Below are 20,623 nucleotides of genomic sequence, written 5' to 3' on the forward strand. Positions count from 1 at the left end.
TATATATTCAACCACTTGAGACTGAGTTACAGTCTACACATATTTTTGATTGTGGTTATCTTGCGTCATCATTGGAGCTTTGATGGATAATGACCCAAAATTAAACGAAGCCCAATAAAAAACCCATTTAACTCTTAGTCCAAAACAAATCTCTGGAGCTGCCGAGCCCACAAAGCCCACCCTCTAATAGCCTGTAAATATGTAACGTTTCTCATTTGCAAGGGGTCACGTTTTTCGTCCCTCTACAATTGTAAGCCTTCATTTAAAAACTTTTCCATGTTTCTTTGGCTTTGAATAACGTTGACTCCAGTGAAGTTTTTTGTTTGTCGATGAGTGACGCCTCCAATATTCCATTCGTGATGCAAGTGATGATCCACTACTTTATTTTTAAAATTTGTAAGAACGACATCTACATACACAAGACCGAGACTCCCATGCTCCACTAAATTTCTTTAAGTTAAGTAACTATTTTATTTGTTTACCTTACTTATTTTTTTCCATTATGATGCAAAACACTTATATTTTTCGTAAATATTTAATTACATTACTTACTAAATACACGATATGACATAAATCCGACATATAACCAAACTACATTGAAATACAATTAACTCGATAGTTTATTTTTACTTCACATTAAAATGTATCTAAACTCTAAAACATGTTATAATTATCTTTTTTCATCGGGAATTCGGGATCAAACTAAATACCTCCTTACAATGATAATTATTTGTGGCCCATGACTCTAGTTTATTACCACTTACCAAGTAGGATAAAATAGTTCTTCGATCAAAAATCAATCTACCGGATTTGAAATAATAATATCTTCAAACGAATATTAAATAATAAAATAAGAAAAACTCGTATAAAGCTCGAAACTATGAAACTATGAATGTAATAAATTTTTTTAGTGAAAATATAATGATATTATTAATCAAGTATACTTGGAAAAAGTTTACAAATAAATAAAATATATATATACATATAAAATGCGATTTTAATTATAAAATACTAATAAGGGAAAAAACGCGGCTGCACTCAAACATAACCAAAATAGAGGGGAGGGAACGAGTAAGCTCGAAGGCGGCAAAATTTGCCCTTCGCCCCAAGTGCTCCTGCTCCGCTTCCTCAACGCTTCACCGAAATCTTCAGTCGCATTGCACTCGAACGGTACCTGAACATTCATACACGTTTTTTTCTGCACATTCGTCGTACTTTTTCGCACACAGCTTCACGTATGTAAAAAACCGTTTCATGTTATTGATTCAGACTTTTTTTTTTAAAAAAATGATCGTAATTATGCTTTTTACGTTTCAATCTCGTTGGATTTCATATATTTGATGGACCGAGGGAACTTTATACTAGGAGGTTTATTTGCTGCGTGCATGATGGCTTATTTGATTGAAAAATGTTTATTTTTTTCTTTCTGTTTGTTTGTTTGTTTTTTTTTTTTTCCCTTTTGTCTTTTGGCATATTACCTGGACTCAAAACTCTTTATATTGAAGCAAACCTTTAGATCTGAAAAAAATAGTGGTTTATATTGTGCCAACATTTGTAGGATTAGGGGGTTTTCCAGGATTTGGGAACATGCATGAGAAGTACGGACCACAAATATCCCCGAGGATGTAAATGAATTGAGATGTAAATATTGGAAGTCGATCACAAAATTATTACATTGTTATCATTGAATGGCTCTTACTTTAGCTTTGGATAGCGATTTGAAACTCGAGCCACCAATACAGTGCTACTATCATGGCTCATTTTTCTTTTCGGTTTTTTTTTTAGGTTCAGGCGTATTGCATCGCCCGAGCTCAGCATTTACATTGTCCAAACTTGTTTAGCAAAACAAAACAAAGGCATTTATTTGCAGGTTTAACTGTCTAAATTACTAGTTTATAGCTTGGTTGCTGCACTAGTTTATAGATTGGGTCAGGTTGAATCCAGGATTCAGGTGGGATGGGGCCATGGAGATGGGACCAGAAGACAAGGGTGGGTTGATACATGTATGGATACGAACTAATATTTAAGGAAAAAATACAGAAATATTTAATCCCTTTTTGTTATAATTCCAATGCTGAATTCTTCTCACTATCTTTGTTTTTCTCGTCTGCATTGAGCATCGGCTCCAAGTTCTTTATACCAAACATCATTTGTCCTATTTCTATTATCACACCGTCTTTATTATGATGCAATGTGTTAGCACATGATTCAAATTGATTTAAGCTAAGTATAATCTGAATGTTGTAACATTAATGCAGCGACTAACTTGTTGATGTTTCATAATAATAAGATTATCTTGGCCTGAGCTAACACAGTATATACTTCGTAGGATTTCCCAAAGAACTCCGTGGTTCACTGGATTATATCTATCGTGAATCTCTTCCCATGAATAATTTGTCCTTCCCTTAGAATTCACCAAGAAATAAAGTGGAGTACATTTTAGGCATGTTAAAAGTTACTTTGATCATAAATCCGGTATTACCATCGTTCCTCATTCTCATTGTCAACCAAGAACTACAAGCATTCAGCCTTCTGGAAAATGAACTAATCTCATCATTAGATAAACAATTAAAAGAGAGGCCTGTTTCAAACCCCTCCTGGACAACATGGATTTTATCTTTTATGATGAAATGTCATCATCTCACTAAATCTGTCTCTATTCAAGTTGAAGTTGATAGAATGGGTTAAAATTGTGCAGTTGCTCCGTTAAACCAGCTTGTGAGTCATTTTGATGTTATTGCCCCTGCTGTAAACTCAATCCTACGCATGTTATAGTAGTCGAGTCTAGGTGTAGTTCTCATCCATCTTTCCCTTCCTCCTGACCAACTTACTGGCTGGAAAATGCAATCTGGCGATAAGTGGGCGGGGAGCTCTTGTTCTCCTGTCAAATCCCCTTACACAGACAAACCCTGAAAAAAATGACGGAAATTTATGATGACGATGTGAAGTAGGTAAACAAGTTGTATGAGGTAGTATGATACACAATAAATATCAGAGAGTATAAATTTTGCTTTAGTGAAAGGGTATTATTTTGAGATAAATTTATGCCATCCCGTGGCTTTTCACATTTGAAATCGGCTAAATACCTCTTTTGTACGGTTTCTTTTCTTGTTTTGTGTCAGATTGTGTCCGTTATGAGCTTCTTTGTGTAAGAATTGCTTAACAGACTCCTCTGGCTAAAATTTATTTGGCAGAGTTCAGAAATGAGAGGCACTGGAGATGTCGGGGCTAAAAAAAGAAGCAAGAAAAAAGATAGAGATGATGAATAATGAGGTAATCCAGTTGTCTTGGATTAAAATGCCTTTTGAATGCGTACAAAAATTTAGGTTGAAGTTGAGACGTGAACATTCATAGATCAATGGGGTCACAATACAACAAAGTTGAGGATGATATTTTCCTGAAATAATTTATTGTTTATAGAAGGTGAAAAGTCATCAAGGGACATCCGGAAATGAAAATGAAGTATTAAATTGAGATGGAGAGAGAGTTATTTTTGTGGCCACTTGTAAAACTGTGATATTTTTGGTCCACCAAATAGAAGAGGGGAGGGGAAAAACATAAGACTTTAATAGCGGTTTATTATGAAATTTGGATGCACACCCATGTTAAAGAAAAGAATTGACGGTATGTACATGAAGTATATTAAGAATCTATGCAGTTTCTCAAGGGAGGAAAGATCTGGGCATGATAAACAATTCAGGAAAGAATGACAATCTAAACACCTCTGGATTCTCAAAACATTCTAGTGTTTTTTGACCCTGTTGAATTGATCTACATTGTCTTCAAATATCAAATACGGGATCTTGTAATGTGTAGTTACATTTTAACTTACATGACACAGGCATGGAAAAAATTCATCCCACCGTGGCATCTGAAGGTATTCAATAGAACACCGGCGCTCGCTGGAAAGAGATAAAGGTGATATCCCCAAGCTTCTACCCTTTCTATTTTCCTTAAAGATGTGGTTTATATTTTAATTTTGGGTATAAAAAAAAGTTTGCTTTTATTTTGAGATTCACTTAATTATATTATGGTTTTCTTCATTAATAATCATCACATAGGATAGCCGAAAAGTTTAGCATGGCTGCAACAATAATCCTATTCAGACATTATGCTGACTACTTAAACTGTATCCCATGTTTGCATCTTAAAATATAATGTGTTAGTGGAACGGCTAAAACAAGAATAGTCAAATATCTGAACATACCTTTCCAAAAGCAATGTTGGATGCCTTCTGTCGACAGGCCTAATAAACAGAAAGAGATATCATGATGTAAATCTTCTGAAAAAAATGTACTGTCTCCAGTTACTCAGTGTTTTGCACTCTACCTTTAAAAATTGTTGGTATCGATGTCCCAAAGTACACAGTTCTCCTCGGCATGTTCCATAGCCACTCTCTTGGAACATCCATCGGATTAAGGCTACTTTCATGGTCAGAAAACACCTGCAGACAAACAAATTTGAAGTTTATATTGGTTTGGACATGGCTTCATGAATCATTAATGAACGAAAAACGTGGTTCTTCCTTACCTCGTTCACTTGGAAGTATGTGCCATTAAGTGGAAAACTTCCTCTCATGGCGGTTCTGCATGGTATCTGTTATGCTTTTTAATGTTAGACTTGCTAATTTGGCTAGGGAATTTTGTTTATCAAATTTATTATACGGTTATACCATAGATATTGTGTTATCGTAGTATTGTTCATACCAGAAGAGTTCCCCTAACAGTTTGAGAGTCTGCTTCACGTATACTATTGCACGATGAACAAGTTTCTTCAGTGCATAGTTTCTTGGAATCTCGGAAGCTACATCGCCTCTTTGGTGGTTCAATAGAGTTTAGAGTTTCACCTAATATGAAATATTGGTAGAACTAGTCAGTTTATAATGCAACTCTTGATGACCTCAAAATCATTTTACCTTTTTCTCGGAAGTTTCTCATTAGACAAGATATGTGATCATATTTCTTACACCGCAAGCAGGAAATTTTTAATCTATTTATTGTGTTTTCATACCTGGTGTCCATATTGCAAATAAGTAAGGGGAAGGATCATCTTGTTCTCGTTTGTCCACCTGTATATTCAGATATTATAATTGGTCAAGGAAGGAAGGTGTAGTACTGATTACACATTTTTAGTATTGAAACAAGCTGATAATATTACTAACCCCTTCCAGTAGAGGGTGTGAATCTGGAATCTCATAGCTGTATTGAGACTAAATGGGTCAGTCACTCAAAAGCGGCAATAATTCTTTAAAAAATCTCACACGACTGATTCGTAAATTTTATGGTGGTCTAATGTGGTGCGGCATGTTAATCATTTTACAACAACAAGAGTCTTACTTACACTTGATGCTCTGTTCTTAGTTGGCTCACGTTTTTAAGTTTGGGAAAGGGGATGGAAGCATCTTGCAAATTCAAAGCTACCAAGGCTTTTGACATATCTTGCTCCTGAAGTTCTGCATTTTGCTGCATTATTTTATGCAAATTATGATTGAACTCTTCCATATTGAGTTGGATTGTAGGAATTTCACCAAGATCTTCATGGAAAGGGTTCTCGATGTCAAATTCTGGAACTTGCACAAGTTCTGTTTCTGGAGTTACTGGCACTTCAATTATAGGCTCTGGTGTAGTTGGCTCTTCAATAATGGGTTGAGTGTTGCTTACTTCCAATTCAACATCTGTCTGATTAACTTGAGGTGAAGGCAATTGCAAGGTATTCATTCCTCCAGTTGACTTTTGATCTGCTCCTTTGTTCTTTGCTGCACTCACAATGCTTTTCTCTTCTGGTGCTGGTAATCCAAGTCTTGCACTGCATCATTCATCAGATTCCACCAATTGACGTTATATGTCAAAACCATCATCATGTTATACCTACTTACAAGTATAGATGCAAACTAGTTTAGTTGGGACCAAGCTCTTAAAGTTTCCTAACAAGAGTTTTTGTTGGATGGTGCAAACTCATATATAATCTTTCTGTTTTCTTTTTTAAAGAATACATTGTTTTGAATTATAATTATCGAACACATGCTGCAAAATATATGTACATTGGTTTTAAATTTTATGTTGAATACTATTAAGAATTTAAGATGCTTATAAGCGTTTGTTTTACTAATAATTATTATTCTTATTCTATATTATCATACTATAAAGTATAAAACCTGCTTATAAGCGTTTGGTTTACTAATAATTATCATTCTTATTCTAATTATCATACAATAAAGTATAAACCTGCTTATAAGCATTTGATTTAATATTAAATATGACTCTTATTTTATATTATTATATTATTTTTTAAAAAGTAAAATAAAATAAATCATTAAGGCCTTGTGCATCTGAGTTGTGACCTTTTGAATATTTGTGATTGGGCTAGAGCTGAACAATTGACTTCAGCTTGTACCAGATCATCTGAGCTTGCACTTTCACTTTCAAAGGGTTCTAACATAGTAACACTTGTGTTTGATGAAAATTCAATGCAGTTTCAATTGCTTATCTAAATTTATTTTTGTCATCTGTTTTTAACTATTAAAAAGAGATTTAAATTTATAATCTTGATGCTAAGCATGTGATCCTTACCTAAATATATCACTTCAAGAGGAGCAATTATAACACTCAAATAAATATAGTGGTTCGGCTGCAATAAGTATTAAATGAAGGATAACCTTGCAAATGCACTAGCAAAATGTCTGCATTCTCCCCTCATTGGACATGCATTGCAATTTGGCTTATTCTTTGTGCAGAATACCTGTGAAGACATGTTTTGGCTTCAGATTTACAGTTTTTCTGGTCCAAATGGAGTATCTAAGCATATCTGAACAATAATGCCATACCTTTCCAAAAGTAATCATTTGGTAGTGCAGCTCATATCTGTAGTGAGAAGACAAAAATTAGATAATTGAAGTGATGATGACTAGGAATATTTGGTAAGTAGAAAATTTTTGGTGCACGCATGTACAGAAATTTTATTTACAGTGTTCTTTGATCAAGTTTACATAGCCTAGGCCACAAATATTTTTGTATGGACTCCAGCACTGGGTACCTACACAACGAAACAACATATCAATTCCGTACGGGTATGGCTAATCATTGCTATCGGAAGGTACAACAGGCACGCTTACAGTTCTAGTAGGTGCAGCTGAAGTGACTCAGGCAATGGCCGAAGAGGAACCCACCCTAGTCGTACTGATATACGCCCGACGTTGGTGTCAACCTTTATGAGGGCAGAAGAGGCACCCATGTTGGTAAATCCATATCAAGGAAAATAACTATAACCAAGGTTAATCTTACCGGAAAGGCAAGTTGATGAAGTGTCAAAAGCCGCACACACTCTACACTTTTCAAACCCAATCCCTGAATGCTCAACAGATACTCTCTGTAGAAAGTGAAAAAATTTGTTAATACCTAAGACTTGATACTTATAAATGCTAGTTGGGAGGTCTCGCAGGCTTACTTTGCTTTGTCTGGTGGAACATCCCTCAGCCATTCCAGATCAGTGCTTCCATGGTCCTTAACAACGCGATTGAGGAATCCCTAGACAATCATTGCAAATTATCATCATTTGGTGGCAAAGGATTTCTGGATGCCCGAGGAACTTAATGTGTAATAATGTTAAATAGCAAGATCTGAAGTTCTGTCGAAAGCTCAACCACAAACCTTGATTCTTTGTGCTAGCATGTTGTTCATTCCTCTGTCTTTGATAATTTTGGCAATCTCATCAACATCTGCACATCTAACAGCTTCCCAGTCCACTGAGTCCATTCTGTCTTCCATTTTCTCCCTTATTTTGCCTCCTACCTGTGCTTGTTTTCTCAGCACATCCCAATCAACTGGGTTCCGTTTCTCTTTTCCCATTCTTCTTTTTTTCGCTTTTTGTCCATTAAATAACTTGCTAGGTTGATAATCAGGATCGTATGCATTTGAGTTAACTTCCTTATGGTCAGACATTTTGGATTGGTCAATTTTGCTACTACCACCTGCAACATCCATCAAATTTTGTGGACTGATTGTTACTGGTTCGTGGTGTCCCTTCATACGTGAAGTATAGTTATATGACATAGGAGGTTTTGCAGCGGATGTGAAATGATTCTCATTTTGCAAGTTGAGGGTCAACCTTTCTGGCTGTACTCCACTTTCATCTGACATTTTCCCATGACTGCCTTTTTCAGACACACCATGGAGCATTGTTCCAGCCATCTGTAACAGCTTGACAAAAGAAGTAGTGCTGGAGAACTTATTTAGTTTTTCAGCAGTGGGCTCTTTTTCCGAGGTGCTCAATAAGTAAGATTCAGTTCTTTGGCTCGTTGGTACAATGAGAGAACCAATGGAGTTCTGAGAAGAAATGACTGAAGTTTGAGAATAAAGTGCATCATCCAATTCTTTTTGGACGTCTGTCAAGCTCGTCGACTTGATTGTGATAGATTCATCAGACAAAACCGGACCATTTGTGGAGATTTCTGAAAACAGGCCTCTGGAGTCTTCATGTGGGACGATGTCGTCAAAATTCTTCTCAGTGGGCTCAACAGTGGTCACTGTTTTGATATCATCACAGTCAAAATCCTGAAGTATCTTAGGATCCTCTCCACAAACTGGCTTATTTGACAATGGTGTGTTCGGTATAAATGTTTCCCCATGATTCAGTACACATGCCTCAGGTTCTTCAACCTTTATATGTACTTCCTCGTCATATAATTCTGCAAGGTTTATCTTTGCCTTGAAGGGGAAATGTGCAGCTAGAGACATGAAGGCAGAGCTGAAAAACTCAATGAGTACAGTAACATCATCACTTAAAAATTGAGGAGCTTAGATGTTTGGAAGCATTTGACTGAAGTACAAATAAAAATATTGATCTACCTGGATAGATGGTCTGAAACATTTTGAGTGAGAAAAACACCAATTACAGAGTCAACAACAGACCCCTTCCACGGAGAAAAGCGCCTGTCTCCTGTTATGAAACTTTTCACAATTTTAGATTGCTTTAAAATTGTGAAAGAATTGACCCGCTGACATTATATTAGATACTTTCTAAATGCAGCAGAAGATTAGAGTTCTCAGGCTACAGGGAGCAGGTTTACAAAACGCATGAATATACGTTTATATGCATCTCTTTCGTTGAGGGTCAGAATATTTGTAATAGAAGGGAAGCAGCAATATTTTTAAGCTATCATTTACTCATATGCATGCTCTTGTTTCATCTAATTCTCGTTACATTCAGATGCAGGTTCGGTTTGTGCTAACTCACTATTTATAAGTTGAACACTGATAGTCAGCCATTTTTTAGGTAACAACTTCTGTGATTTTCTTGCTGGAACTGGTTGAGGGAAAGGTTTTTCTGTGTGTTATCATATCTTGCTTAACTTAGTTTCAACTGGAGCATCATAAGAGAAGTATTTTGATAACAGAAATAGATAGCAATGAGCCTTCTCATGATTAGTTTAGATATGCAACTGTTTTCACGTACAGAGCCAATCACATGTCTGTCTTGTGTAAGTTTTGGCCGAACAAGCCTTCTATTAGACATGTAATTTTATGCAAGAAGAAGTTATATGTATTTATTAGTCTATGCATATGAGTGTAGACATGCTAAACCAAGTAGCTAAAAATATAGAATACTGGGTTTCTTTTTAGGACTGGCTATTTCAGATGATCAGTTTGGCATTCATTTCTACTAAATTCTATTTTTTTTATTTGTACAAATTCCATTTACATATTATTCAGATTTGTCTATGGGTTCCACCACTGAAGAACCAGTGACCTGCCAATTTTATCACATCTATAAGGAAAACTTGATAAATGTGCATATACCTTGTATAAGATGCATCCGGGCGATAAATGAGTCTGCTCTTCCATTGAATACTCTCCTTTCTTCTTCCCACCATTTTCTATTTTCTTCATCCGTTCCATCAATGCCTTCACTATTTATATTTTCTAACAAAAGTTTCCACACTCTGGTTGTCTCATCATCAAGGTCCACTTTAGGCCGATGTTGTCTTCTTTTAAGTTGATCAAGTAAACTATCAAATGGGACAACAGCTCCACCGCCTTGATAGGGAACAAGGGCAGAGTACTCTTGATGTTGAACTTTGTGAACCATAAGTGCCTTCTGTTTCTGAGCTGATGCTAGGCTGGTCGCATTTAGATCAAGTTGTTTAAGTTTCTCAATGACTGAATCAATCAGAGACATGCGTTTCCATGCTATAGTAAAGAGTGGTCCTGCATCCAATGATGCAAACAAGTTAAAAAAGATATCCACATTCCAAAGTTGTCTTGTAGAAAGTATTCAAAATAGGTTTTACCTTCTAGATTGCAGGTGAATTTTTGTTGATTAGACATATTTTTTATTGTTGAATTGATAAGTACGCTTCGCTTCGACCTCTTCTTTTTTGTCATTGTTGGGCAGATGTCAGCTCTCAGGGCTTCCATGCATGACCGTTTCTCCAGTGGGTTTTGTATTTTACGATCTATTCTTGAAAATTGTGCGGTGATACTTGAAGAAGCTGGCAGCTCTTTGCAAACTTCTATTAAGGAAGTTAACTTCCGCACTCGAGCAGGGCCTTTAGATCTCTTTTTCTTAATCCACTCTGTAGGTCCCAAACCTAGCCGACATTTAGATGTCTGCTCTTTAATCCGAGTTCTATCATTTTCAAGGTAATGGTTTTGTGGATAAATGACTCTATTTTGAGAAACAAAAGATCCCTGATAAGATTTTGATGTGAACAGCATTCTGCAAGAATCATCAAGAGGCTGATTTCCCAGTTTCACACGATTGTTTGAGGTAGTCATTGTACAGTCCGGACTGGTCGTTGGCCTATTCTGTCTCTTGTCAGTTCTCTTTTTCTTGTAAATTGCTGGGAAATGCATTATGGTAGTGCCCTCATTGGTAGCTGCATTTTGTGAGAATATAGAAAAGTATGACCCCGAGGAATTGTAAAATGCACTGTTGCAGAGTTCTGTTTCAGGAGTGATACTCATGTATTGTCTTTTTAAGCTTCCAGCTTGTTTTTCCCGTGTCATGCATGTGCTGCTACAGTTGGAATCACTTGGACTCTTAGGTGTCCAGCAGCCACTAGGATTCAGAGTTACCTTTGCAGTAATCTCCTCTTTGTCAGGTGTTGCATCTAAGAATACGATTTGGCACTTCCCTCTGGTACATATATTCTGGTTTGTAACCATGTGGTCATCCGTAGAATCCATCTTCTCATGAGGTGATAGGTTTGGGGTTTCTCTGTTAGGTCTTGAAAGATATTCTTCCGGTAAATGATCAGAAGAACTTGTAAGTTCATAAGCATCAATGTGATTTTTCTTCATCTCTACTTCCATCTTTGCTTGCAATTCCATATCACTGTTTGCAGATGAACTACACGGAGAGCTTTCTTCTCTTACTAGGTTTTTCAAGTCGAAATTCAGAGATCTTCTGCATGAACTTCTGGTTTGCTCGATGGATTTTAGACTTCTTATTTTTGGCGTACTACTCTTCATTTTAGGTTCAAGTTTGTCAATTCCTTGTGTTCTCCCACACTTACTCCTTCCGCCTGGGGTATTCATAGAATTAGGAACCTCATCACTTGAATCTGTTCCACTGCTTTCCCCTTCTGATGGAATGTCATTAGTAATGCTTGCTCTTTTTCTTTGAGTACACTTCTTGACTCTTTGGGAAGCAATAGGTCTTTCTTTATTTGGTTTAGGAGTACGTTTAGGTTTGCCTTCTATCACGACTTTTGGCCGGTGCTTTCTTCTCCTTGGCCTTTGTTGTGGTGTTTTGGTCAAGTTAGTTTCCTTATTGCCTTCCTTGTCAGGCTTGTGATTCTCTTGCAGTTGAGTGGAAGTGGTGTCGTAGAACCAATCAACATCCAACTTAGAGTTCTTTACTCTTTTGCGAAGTTGCCTTACTTCATCCCTAGAAATTTTGTTCTCTTGTGAATCCTTTTCCACTGGCACTTCATCTGTGTTCGAATCCAACACGACAGATTCCTGCATGTACTCCCCTTTATTGGTCTTCTCTGGTGTTATAGGTTCAAACTGGCCCGACTTGCTGTTGATAAATGATGTATCTTTAATCGTCATTGGTGATGAATTTAGGTCGAAAAGGATCCGAGAAGGGCTTGAAGTTCCATCTGCTGTTAACAAGAACAGATTCAAATATTAGTTCAAGGAAAATACAAAAATACCTAACGCAAGCATCCCTCACAGACCTTTTCATATTCTTGATTTCCTATATATCATCAGTTTCTCATTTCAATTCATCTACTTTATTTCAGGATTAGTAGCCAAGGGCATAGGAGAAACAAGTGACTTCAGGTTACGACCTCTACGTTCTCAACTTATATAACCAAGCTATGTTATTCAAAATTGCATTTTTGCAATAGTTACTATCAACACTCAAAGCTGCACATGGATTCCCTACCCTTGAGAGTGTCCGGCATGCTATTTGATTCAGCCATAAATTTGGCTCCAAGCAAACTGTCTGAGGTAGTGTTTAAGATTGTTTCTAGATAACACTTTTGAGCTTTTCCTTCACAAAATTTGAAAATATTTACCAAACACTACCTAAATCTCCAACTGAAGTACTTCCCGTGCTTATTTTAAAGTATTTACCTTCAATGTGAGGGTAAGAATTGGAAGCCGAAAGGCTTCTTGTCGCCATAAAATCATTATGTGAGACTGCATTGTCTGCCATACTGGTGTCAGCGACATTTGTTGGAGCCAAGAGATAGTCAAAAGGCGTGTTCCATTTGGCGGCGTCTTTAACCGAAATTCCACTGTGTAAATCCACTTCGTAAAAATGGGAATTCACTGCATTGTGCGGTTGGCAAAATTTGAAGCCACAGACGTCATCTACACAAGGACCGGAAATGGTGGCTTCACCTGCTTGCCAAGTGGTGAAACTGCACAAATCGTCCCGATGAACATGGGAATTAGCTGCAGCTTCATTCATTTGCCAAGCCTCGAAACCACCTCCGATCTTGAAATTCATCCCACCAGATTCAGAGCATGCAGGTACTGAATGGCATTGCATTTCTGGCAAATAATCCCCCGACAGCCTTCCAGATTCGGAAATTGTTCCGTTAACTTGGTTAGCCCGAATCGATCTTTCTGTCATCAGCCTATTCACATGAACTAAGTGATTTTCTTGCCAATTGTCACAGATCAATTGCTGCCCTGTCAAATGCAGCTTCGCTGGGGTTGAAGGAATCCAAGAACCAACATTGATATCCGTTAAATGCGGAGTTGTTCCCTCTCTTCTTTCAGCCATCCCTCTGGTGTGGCACAGACCCAGGCAAAACTTCTAGTTTTCCCCGTTATTTTTTATGAGTAGTTTTTTTTCTGCGTCAACTGCATTTCATGGCATATTTCCTATGAGAAAAAAAAAAAGACAATTAAATCTTCATCGGAACAAGGAACAGGTAAAGGAAAATAAATTGAAGAAAGCCGCCATTTTAATGAAAATTATATTTCCCTGGCTTTTAAAATTCACACCAACTAATCACAATTGGTGACTGACCTTTCTCAGAACAAGTGAACATAGGAATCTTCAGCTTTCCTCCACGCTAGAGGCTGTAACAGGCGCTGTTAAATTAACATAATAACTTAATTTCCTCAATCTACAGCAGAGCCTTTTCACCCAAGCTACAAGACTGTTTCACAAATTTTATTGAAAAATAAATAAAAATTTCTCTCCCACAGAAAGCAAACCAGTGTGGATGAAGAAAATGAGAAATTTAGAGAGAATTGGGAACCATTTTGTGAATTGAACTCACCCTAGTTGTAGGATTTCAGGTCAAGATCTCATGAAGCGGTGGAAATTTAATCAAAGCGTTGGGCTGTGTTTTTCCTGAAGCAGTGGTGAGAGAAAGCATGGAAGCAAACAAATGGAAAGACCACTGGTTTTATTCATTTAGTGAGAGAATCTTTGAGCTGGTAACTCTTTCCCGGTAAAACACACACATCATGATACAATAACAAGCTTCGGTGCTAATTTTATTTTCAATAATTATAAGTTAATTTTGTTATTTATTAACACTTACTTTTTAAAAAAATATTATATAGAGGGAACTTGCTTTTGTTTCATTACATTAAATTAAATTAAAATCTTATTATATATTAAAGTGAATTATGTGATTTAGTCAATTTTATTCACAATTAATTAAAGGGAGATTTTGTATGGCATAAAAGGTCAAAAGAAGAATTGTCATAAGGTTATGATGTACCGAATAAAGCTGCTGATTTAGCATTTACAGTGGACCATAGGATTGGAGAACGAGTTGAGATGGTAGTCTCAATGCAAAAGAATGAGGTTTTAATGGACTGCACTCATTTGTATTTTTGGCCAAGACTATTAGGTTTGCGAGAAATGCGTGATGGTTGAGGTTGGGGTTCGGTGAAAAGATGGTTTAACGACAACGGTTCCGTCAAATTGGTGATGTCACGATAACTAATAATAATAATATAATATATAAAATAATAAATATGCGATGTCACTCATTGCTGCATTGAAAACCCAATTAAGTGCTGGTTTCGAAAATATATTTTATCAAGTTAAACATTTATAAGTTAAACATCTTTGAGGTTGATTCTATGTTACATGGTTGGTGTTTTTTATAAGATGTTTTGCGAATATTTGAATAAAAAACAAATCATGTAGAGTTCATTAGTATTTTTTGTTTTGTATAAAATGTTTGCATAAATATTTTGTACAAAATATATCGAGAGCAACACTCTTGGTGTATCATAGAATCATTCCTATTTGTTTTGAGCTGAGTGTTTAGATTTATTAATGTTGTACTATTTTCGATATAGCATGGAATCTATTTATATAAGGCTTTTTTTTTTGAAAAAATAAGGCTTTTTTTTTTGGTTGGTTGATTAAATATATAGTTCGATTTTATATTTATTAGCCTTTTTTAATAACTAATATATTTTATCAATTAAATCTTGAAATGTACGACCATTCTCAAAATAAATTAAATAAAGATAAATGATAAGTTTGTTTTTTCTAATTATTTTGTTAATTTGTGTTAAAAAGCGAACGAATTTAAAGTAGTTTTTGAAATTACTTCCAATTATTTTGTTAGTTTGTGTTAAAAAGTAAATGACTTTTATTATTTTGTTAATTTGTGATGGAAAAATTTATAATCACTTTTCGAAACAATGAAATTTTGTTAAAGAAAAAATCATAAACACGTTTTGAAAGTAATCCCAAACAATACCAAATTATTAGTTATGAGAACTTCCCATACAAAGTTTTTTTAGACGCTCTTGTATTTTTTGAAAAGGGATCATGTTCGCACAAATAAAAGCTACATATTGAAAAATTAACTCTGATTGAAATAATTTGATGTTTAGATGTTGTTTGCAAACACTGACGTAGTAATTCTCTAAGCTTGGGTAATTGTAGTAAAACTTTGTATTATTCATACCACCGGTTCTAGTAACACAAGCACCACGAGGTAATTGAATGTTTAATAAAGAAGAGGTATTAAAAAAATTTACTATGCAAAAATATTCTTGAATAATCTTTTAAACTTATCAAAATGTAATTTAAGCAAAAATAAAATAAACTATATTTTTTGGTTAAACACATTGAATTTTACCTCATCGGTTTAAAAATATATTTGATATGATGGAATGATGTGTAAATATAATTGACATTTTTATCATGATCCATTTTTTGCTTGGTTCTACTTTCGGAATGGGAATGTGAATGTCATTCTCATATCATGGGAATATGATTTTCCCCATGTTGGTAGGTTTATTAATTCTCATTCTTCATACATTTTTATTTATTTATATTTATATTTATTCCCTCAATTTTTGGTTTTTGTTTTTAAATATTTTGATAATAAATATTTATCGTAGTTTTTTATAAAAAAAATATAATTAATAACATTAATTAAAATTTAAAATTTTCAATAATAAATAGATATTTAAAAAATTAATATTAATGACAATGTAATATTAATAAATTTATAATCAAAACTTTTTTGATGAAAAATATAATAATGATAATACTAAATAAAATAATGATTATTTAGTAACGGCTATAACTAAAACAAGTAGTCATCCCATATGATTTTTAGATACTCATATAATTTAACTATTTTAAAAAAAATTGTTATTTTTTTAAAAAAAACGATGATAGAGGAAGAAAAACATGAGAGGTTTTAGATAAAATATGGAGAAGTTTGTGAAAAATGGGAAAAAATTTAGAGATATATGAAAATTACCGACAAGTTCACACAATCAAAATTAAATAAAAAAAATATTATATCGGTCTAAAACTAAAACTAACTTTGTTGTGACATTTTTACTCGATTAATTGACGGAAACTTTAGTTCGAATACAAATAAATAGCAATAGAGATTAATTAAAATAATAAGGAAGACATACAATTTATCATCATTCTTCGAACATGGATTGTTAATGATAGAACAGCTTGAACAATATTTTATTACCGATAATTTATGTTTACAAATTTTTAAAAAACAAGTATATTTTCACAAAAATATTCAAGGGGGCAGGCTGCCCCTACATTGAAACGCCCATGATTAGAAATATAATCTCATTCCTATTTTATTGAACTCTAGAATTCTTTCTACAATTATCGTATCTCATTCCAACTTATCGAACACGGGTTAAACATCACCTTACATCACCTTAGGGGTAAATACATGCACATTTTCAAGTTGAACAAAACTTTTGTCTTTGATTCCCTCGATTTGTGAGGAGAGACGGTGCCCATACTCCGTTTGGTGGTCCTTCACTCGAGGACAATGTAATGCACGCGTTTCTAATGTGAGTGTTGGCTTCAAAATCCTCATTTAAAAAAAATAAAAATAAAAATGGTTGACCTCGAAGGGGATCCCATCTCACATGAGTCAGAGGTCCATTGGCTCATGCGGGGGTTAAATCGAGGGATGTGCACGAGTAGACAGGGACCTGAGGGAGGAAACAACATGGTCCAACCCCCAGAGCATACTCCCAAATATTTCAATGAGGAATATTGAAACGCCTACTACTAATAAATGCGGAAATTTTATTTTTTTTTTTTAAATAATACTACTATACATACATGCCCATACATATATGTATATAAAAATAACATACTTTTTCTTAAATAACCTGAAAAATATTAAATAAATAAATCATTAAAAATGTTTCATGCATCAATTTAAAATAATAAACAATGCTGCTGAAAAATCTCATATGCGGAAACAATAATAAAATAAAACATGTTTCAAAATTCAACATAATAAACTAAATAGCTGTGACGGTCACGGGGTCCACTGCTCCGTGAGCTCATAAGTCCTCACCACCGGTAGGAGCTACATAAACGTCATCATGCTCACCTGCACCATACAAGCGTAGTGAGCTTAGGGGCTCAACATGTCTAATCCTTTATAACAAGGTTAAAAATAATGCATCACATGATTATTAATACATATACATGTACATGAGCATGCATGAAAATATTTTCATCACATAATAAAACTGCTGAATTATAAACTGAATCATAACCATAATCATAAACATATTATTTCTTCATCATATATAACATAATTGAGCAATGCTTTTGAAACCTGAAGATGGTCCTATCCATAAGTGTGACGCTCATGTGTCGACTGATCAGTCTCCTGAACCAACGTACGATGGCGGTGATAAATCACCTCCTATGGTAGTAAACTACCGAATCATATGGTGGATAACCACCCCTATGGTAGTAATACTACCGAATCATATGGTGGAAAACCACCCATATGTCACACATACTTCAATTTCCACCAAAATATTTTATTACTCATCATTTACATAATTATATACATAAGAAATTTCATGAATGCATGCACTGAAAAATATGTCCGTAATATATATTTAATTAATTTTTCATAATATAATATGCTTATACTTAAAATAGACTTTATGCATAAAAAAATAATTAAATATATATTCCGGACTTAGTTAATTTTTCATGGGTTGGTCCAGACTGCTGATCACTCACGCTAAGCCCATTAAACTTAAATAAAACTCAATAATCATATTTTTAGCCCAAATAACTTAATTAAACTTAACTGAGCCTAAATAAAAATATTTAAGCTCATTAACTTAATTAAGCCCAATAAAACTCTAGATTGACCCAAAAATCCACTGACTAGCCCAAAAATTCTCATGGGCTCTCAAGCCCATAAAAATTATTGGGCTAACTTAAATAAATTATTTAAGGTCCAAATAAAATTATTTGGAGGCCCAAATAATTTTTTTACTATTTATTAAAGCCCAAAATACAATTAAACTATTAAATACTTAAAAATTAAAATACCCGAGCCCGGCCCACCTAACTCGGACCCGGACCCGGACCCTACTGACCCGATCCATGACACCCCAGATCCGACCCGGACCACCCAGCCCAAGCCCAGCCCGAAATAAAACCCAAAAGTTCAAAACTTAACCCAAACATATTTTTGCTCACAACCAACTCTGTGCAGCTGTACTAATTCCTTTCGTTCTCTCTGATCAGACAATATTTGACCATGAAACCACTTCTAGAACTTAGCCAACATCAAGACGTTTTCATCAAGCTAAAAATCAGCCCAAACGGTGGTTTGAGGAAGGAGAACAAAGCCTTGCAACATGCTGTTCTCCAAGCTCGCGTCTAGCCCTGAGCGGCTGCCGTAAATCCGATCGTTCTCCCTACTTTGGCCATATTTTTCCGTGAAATCACTTCTCAATACTAGCCAACATCTAGGGGGTTCAAACCCTTCAGACCTCACCCCAAACCATGGCCTGAGGAGGTAGACCGAAGCCTTCTCCCTCAGAACCCAAATATGCGCGATCTGGTGCACCAGAGAAGAAGTGCTTCGTTTCAGACCCTTCCAGCCCCAAACCGACCACACCACTCGGCCATAAGGACCCTCACACATGCACCCAGACGTTGGACATCAGCTTGGACCATCTCATGCATAAAAAACGTGAGCATGAATCATGAAAGCAACCAAATTTGTGGACTGTTCATGCCATGAACGAAAATTCTGTACATAATCCATATATAACCTTAAAAAATGATGATTACAAACATAAAAACGAAATACATAACTTATATGGTGTTGAAAGGAGAGAATTCAACATGTCTTGCTAATTATTATCGAATAATATCGCGTATATGGCTCCGGAACGACGAGACGGCGAAGAACTCCACAAAAATCCTGAAGGGCACGGCTAAGGGGCTGAAGAAGATGATGATAAATCTGATGAATGATGTGGGGGAGGCGGCTAGGGGATTAACATGAGTTTGGAGTTTTAGGTTTAGTGAAAAAAATAGATTTTTAGATTGATAATATGTTAATTAGGAGATAATTGCATAATATATATAAATAATACTTAATAAAACTCAATATAAAATTACCATGTTGATAAAATACTTAAATCCCGAAATTAATAAATATGCTAATTTTAAAAATTAATAAAAGTCAATAAAGGGACTAATTTTGGCTAAAAATCAACCCTTAAATAAACATATAATTAAATACTAAAATTTTCTTGACAAAAATATCATAAAATATTATTTTTAAGGCTCGTAAAATCTCATAAAATATTTTTGGTTCAAAAGTTGATATCTCGTCCGTCCTCGGTCCCGTCTACGCGATCAAATAACTTATTTAATCAAAAATCTAAAAATACAATAATTGCGGGTTAAATGCTAAAATAAATTTAAATCATGCATATAATTCACATAATAACACATAAATGTCATTTAACCCAAATATAAATTTTAAATAATTATTTTCCCTAATTATGCATGCGAATTTACGTATAAAAATTTTCGGGTGTTACAATTCTCCCCCCTTAAATTGAATTTCGTCCTCGAAATTCGACTGATCAAAATCTAATAACGGAGTCTCTCAAAAATCCAATTTACTAAATCCACGATTACCTATCTAGTTCCCAAGTTTCAGTATCCTAAACGTCATGCTTCTGCTGCGCACTCTGATAAACAAAATATTTTATCCTTCCTATGTGTCCTCTTTATCTCCATCAAACCTACATTTATAAACTTCCGCTGCTGAAACACCTCGTAAAGAGAATCATTAAAATTTACTTACATTCCACTGTAAACAAAATCTGACATTTTATACAAATCTTAGTACTATAATGAAAGTACACTCACATACTTACCTCAACTTATACGTAAAACTCAAATATTAACTCTAATATTCATCTTCCTAAACACAACAATCGCACTATGCCAAAACTTGACTGATTTCATATGCTTATACACTCTACTCATCAATCTCCCAACATTTGTGAGCCGCACTTTTGTTCCCAAATTTATTTATTAAAACATAGGATTACAATATCAACTCCAATAAATTCAACTTGTAAAGCTTATCCACACACTAGCCTTCTATAACAAGTTAAACATCTTTGAGTTTAACATCTGCCATTCATCGCAATTTTCTTCAACTTATCCATTTATCACTACGCTTCCAACTATTGAACACTTTAAAGTCTTAAATCTCGAGTGCTATAAATCCATGAAACCCAAAAAGTGAATTTAGTGTCAAATGTCATGTACAACATAAATTCTCCTAACGTCAGGAATATGCTTAAAATATATGAATTCTAATTTTGTGGTTAGTTTA

At 34.9% G+C, this 20,623-nt stretch overlaps 1 protein-coding gene and 1 long non-coding RNA gene across 9 annotated transcripts; one reads left to right on the forward strand and one right to left on the reverse strand.

Annotated features, from left to right (window-relative positions):
- The first annotated feature begins 1,058 nt into the window (after positions 1-1,058).
- On the forward strand, positions 1,059-5,637 carry LOC140892391 (uncharacterized). Its single transcript, XR_012152816.1, has 4 exons — positions 1,059-1,170; positions 3,195-3,273; positions 3,842-3,918; positions 5,519-5,637. It is a non-coding gene; the product is annotated as an uncharacterized lncRNA (long non-coding RNA).
- LOC140892390 (DNA glycosylase/AP lyase ROS1) lies at positions 2,443-13,949 on the reverse strand. 8 transcript variants are annotated; one of them, XM_073301259.1, is made up of 21 exons: positions 13,748-13,949; positions 13,492-13,544; positions 12,585-13,322; positions 10,286-12,106; positions 9,795-10,202; positions 8,844-8,934; positions 7,647-8,742; positions 7,444-7,523; positions 7,281-7,365; positions 7,112-7,203; positions 6,964-7,032; positions 6,824-6,860; positions 6,656-6,738; positions 5,341-5,805; positions 5,162-5,198; positions 5,011-5,068; positions 4,707-4,846; positions 4,531-4,596; positions 4,330-4,444; positions 4,208-4,246; positions 2,443-2,909 (listed from the first exon to the last, which is right to left on the reverse strand). In XM_073301259.1, exons 3-21 carry the CDS (start codon positions 13,240-13,242, stop codon positions 2,785-2,787), a joined length of 5,565 nt encoding a protein of 1,854 aa, XP_073157360.1. In that variant the 5' UTR covers positions 13,243-13,322; positions 13,492-13,544; positions 13,748-13,949; the 3' UTR covers positions 2,443-2,784. The 8 variants fall into 8 exon arrangements, with proteins under 8 accessions (XP_073157360.1, XP_073157357.1, XP_073157359.1 ...); XM_073301256.1 differs by having other exon boundaries at positions 12,585-13,343; XM_073301258.1 differs by having other exon boundaries at positions 13,492-13,556.
- Positions 13,950-20,623: the final 6,674 nt, after the last annotated feature.

This window comes from Henckelia pumila, chromosome 3 (assembly GCF_033568475.1).
Source record: "Henckelia pumila isolate YLH828 chromosome 3, ASM3356847v2, whole genome shotgun sequence".
Taxonomy (NCBI): domain Eukaryota; kingdom Viridiplantae; phylum Streptophyta; class Magnoliopsida; order Lamiales; family Gesneriaceae; genus Henckelia; species Henckelia pumila.

Excerpts from the sequence above, each read along its gene's own strand:
- LOC140892390 (XM_073301259.1), bottom strand. The coding sequence starts at position 13,242 with ATGGCTGAAAGAAGAGAGGGAACAACTCCGCATTTAACGGATATCAAT. Across the intron at positions 7,366-7,443 it reads GTTCCACCAGACAAAGCAAA|AGAGTATCTGTTGAGCATTC; the intron begins GTAAGCCTGCGA and ends CACTTTCTACAG. Across the intron at positions 4,445-4,530 it reads CATACTTCCAAGTGAACGAG|GTGTTTTCTGACCATGAAAG; the intron begins GTAAGGAAGAAC and ends GTTTGTCTGCAG.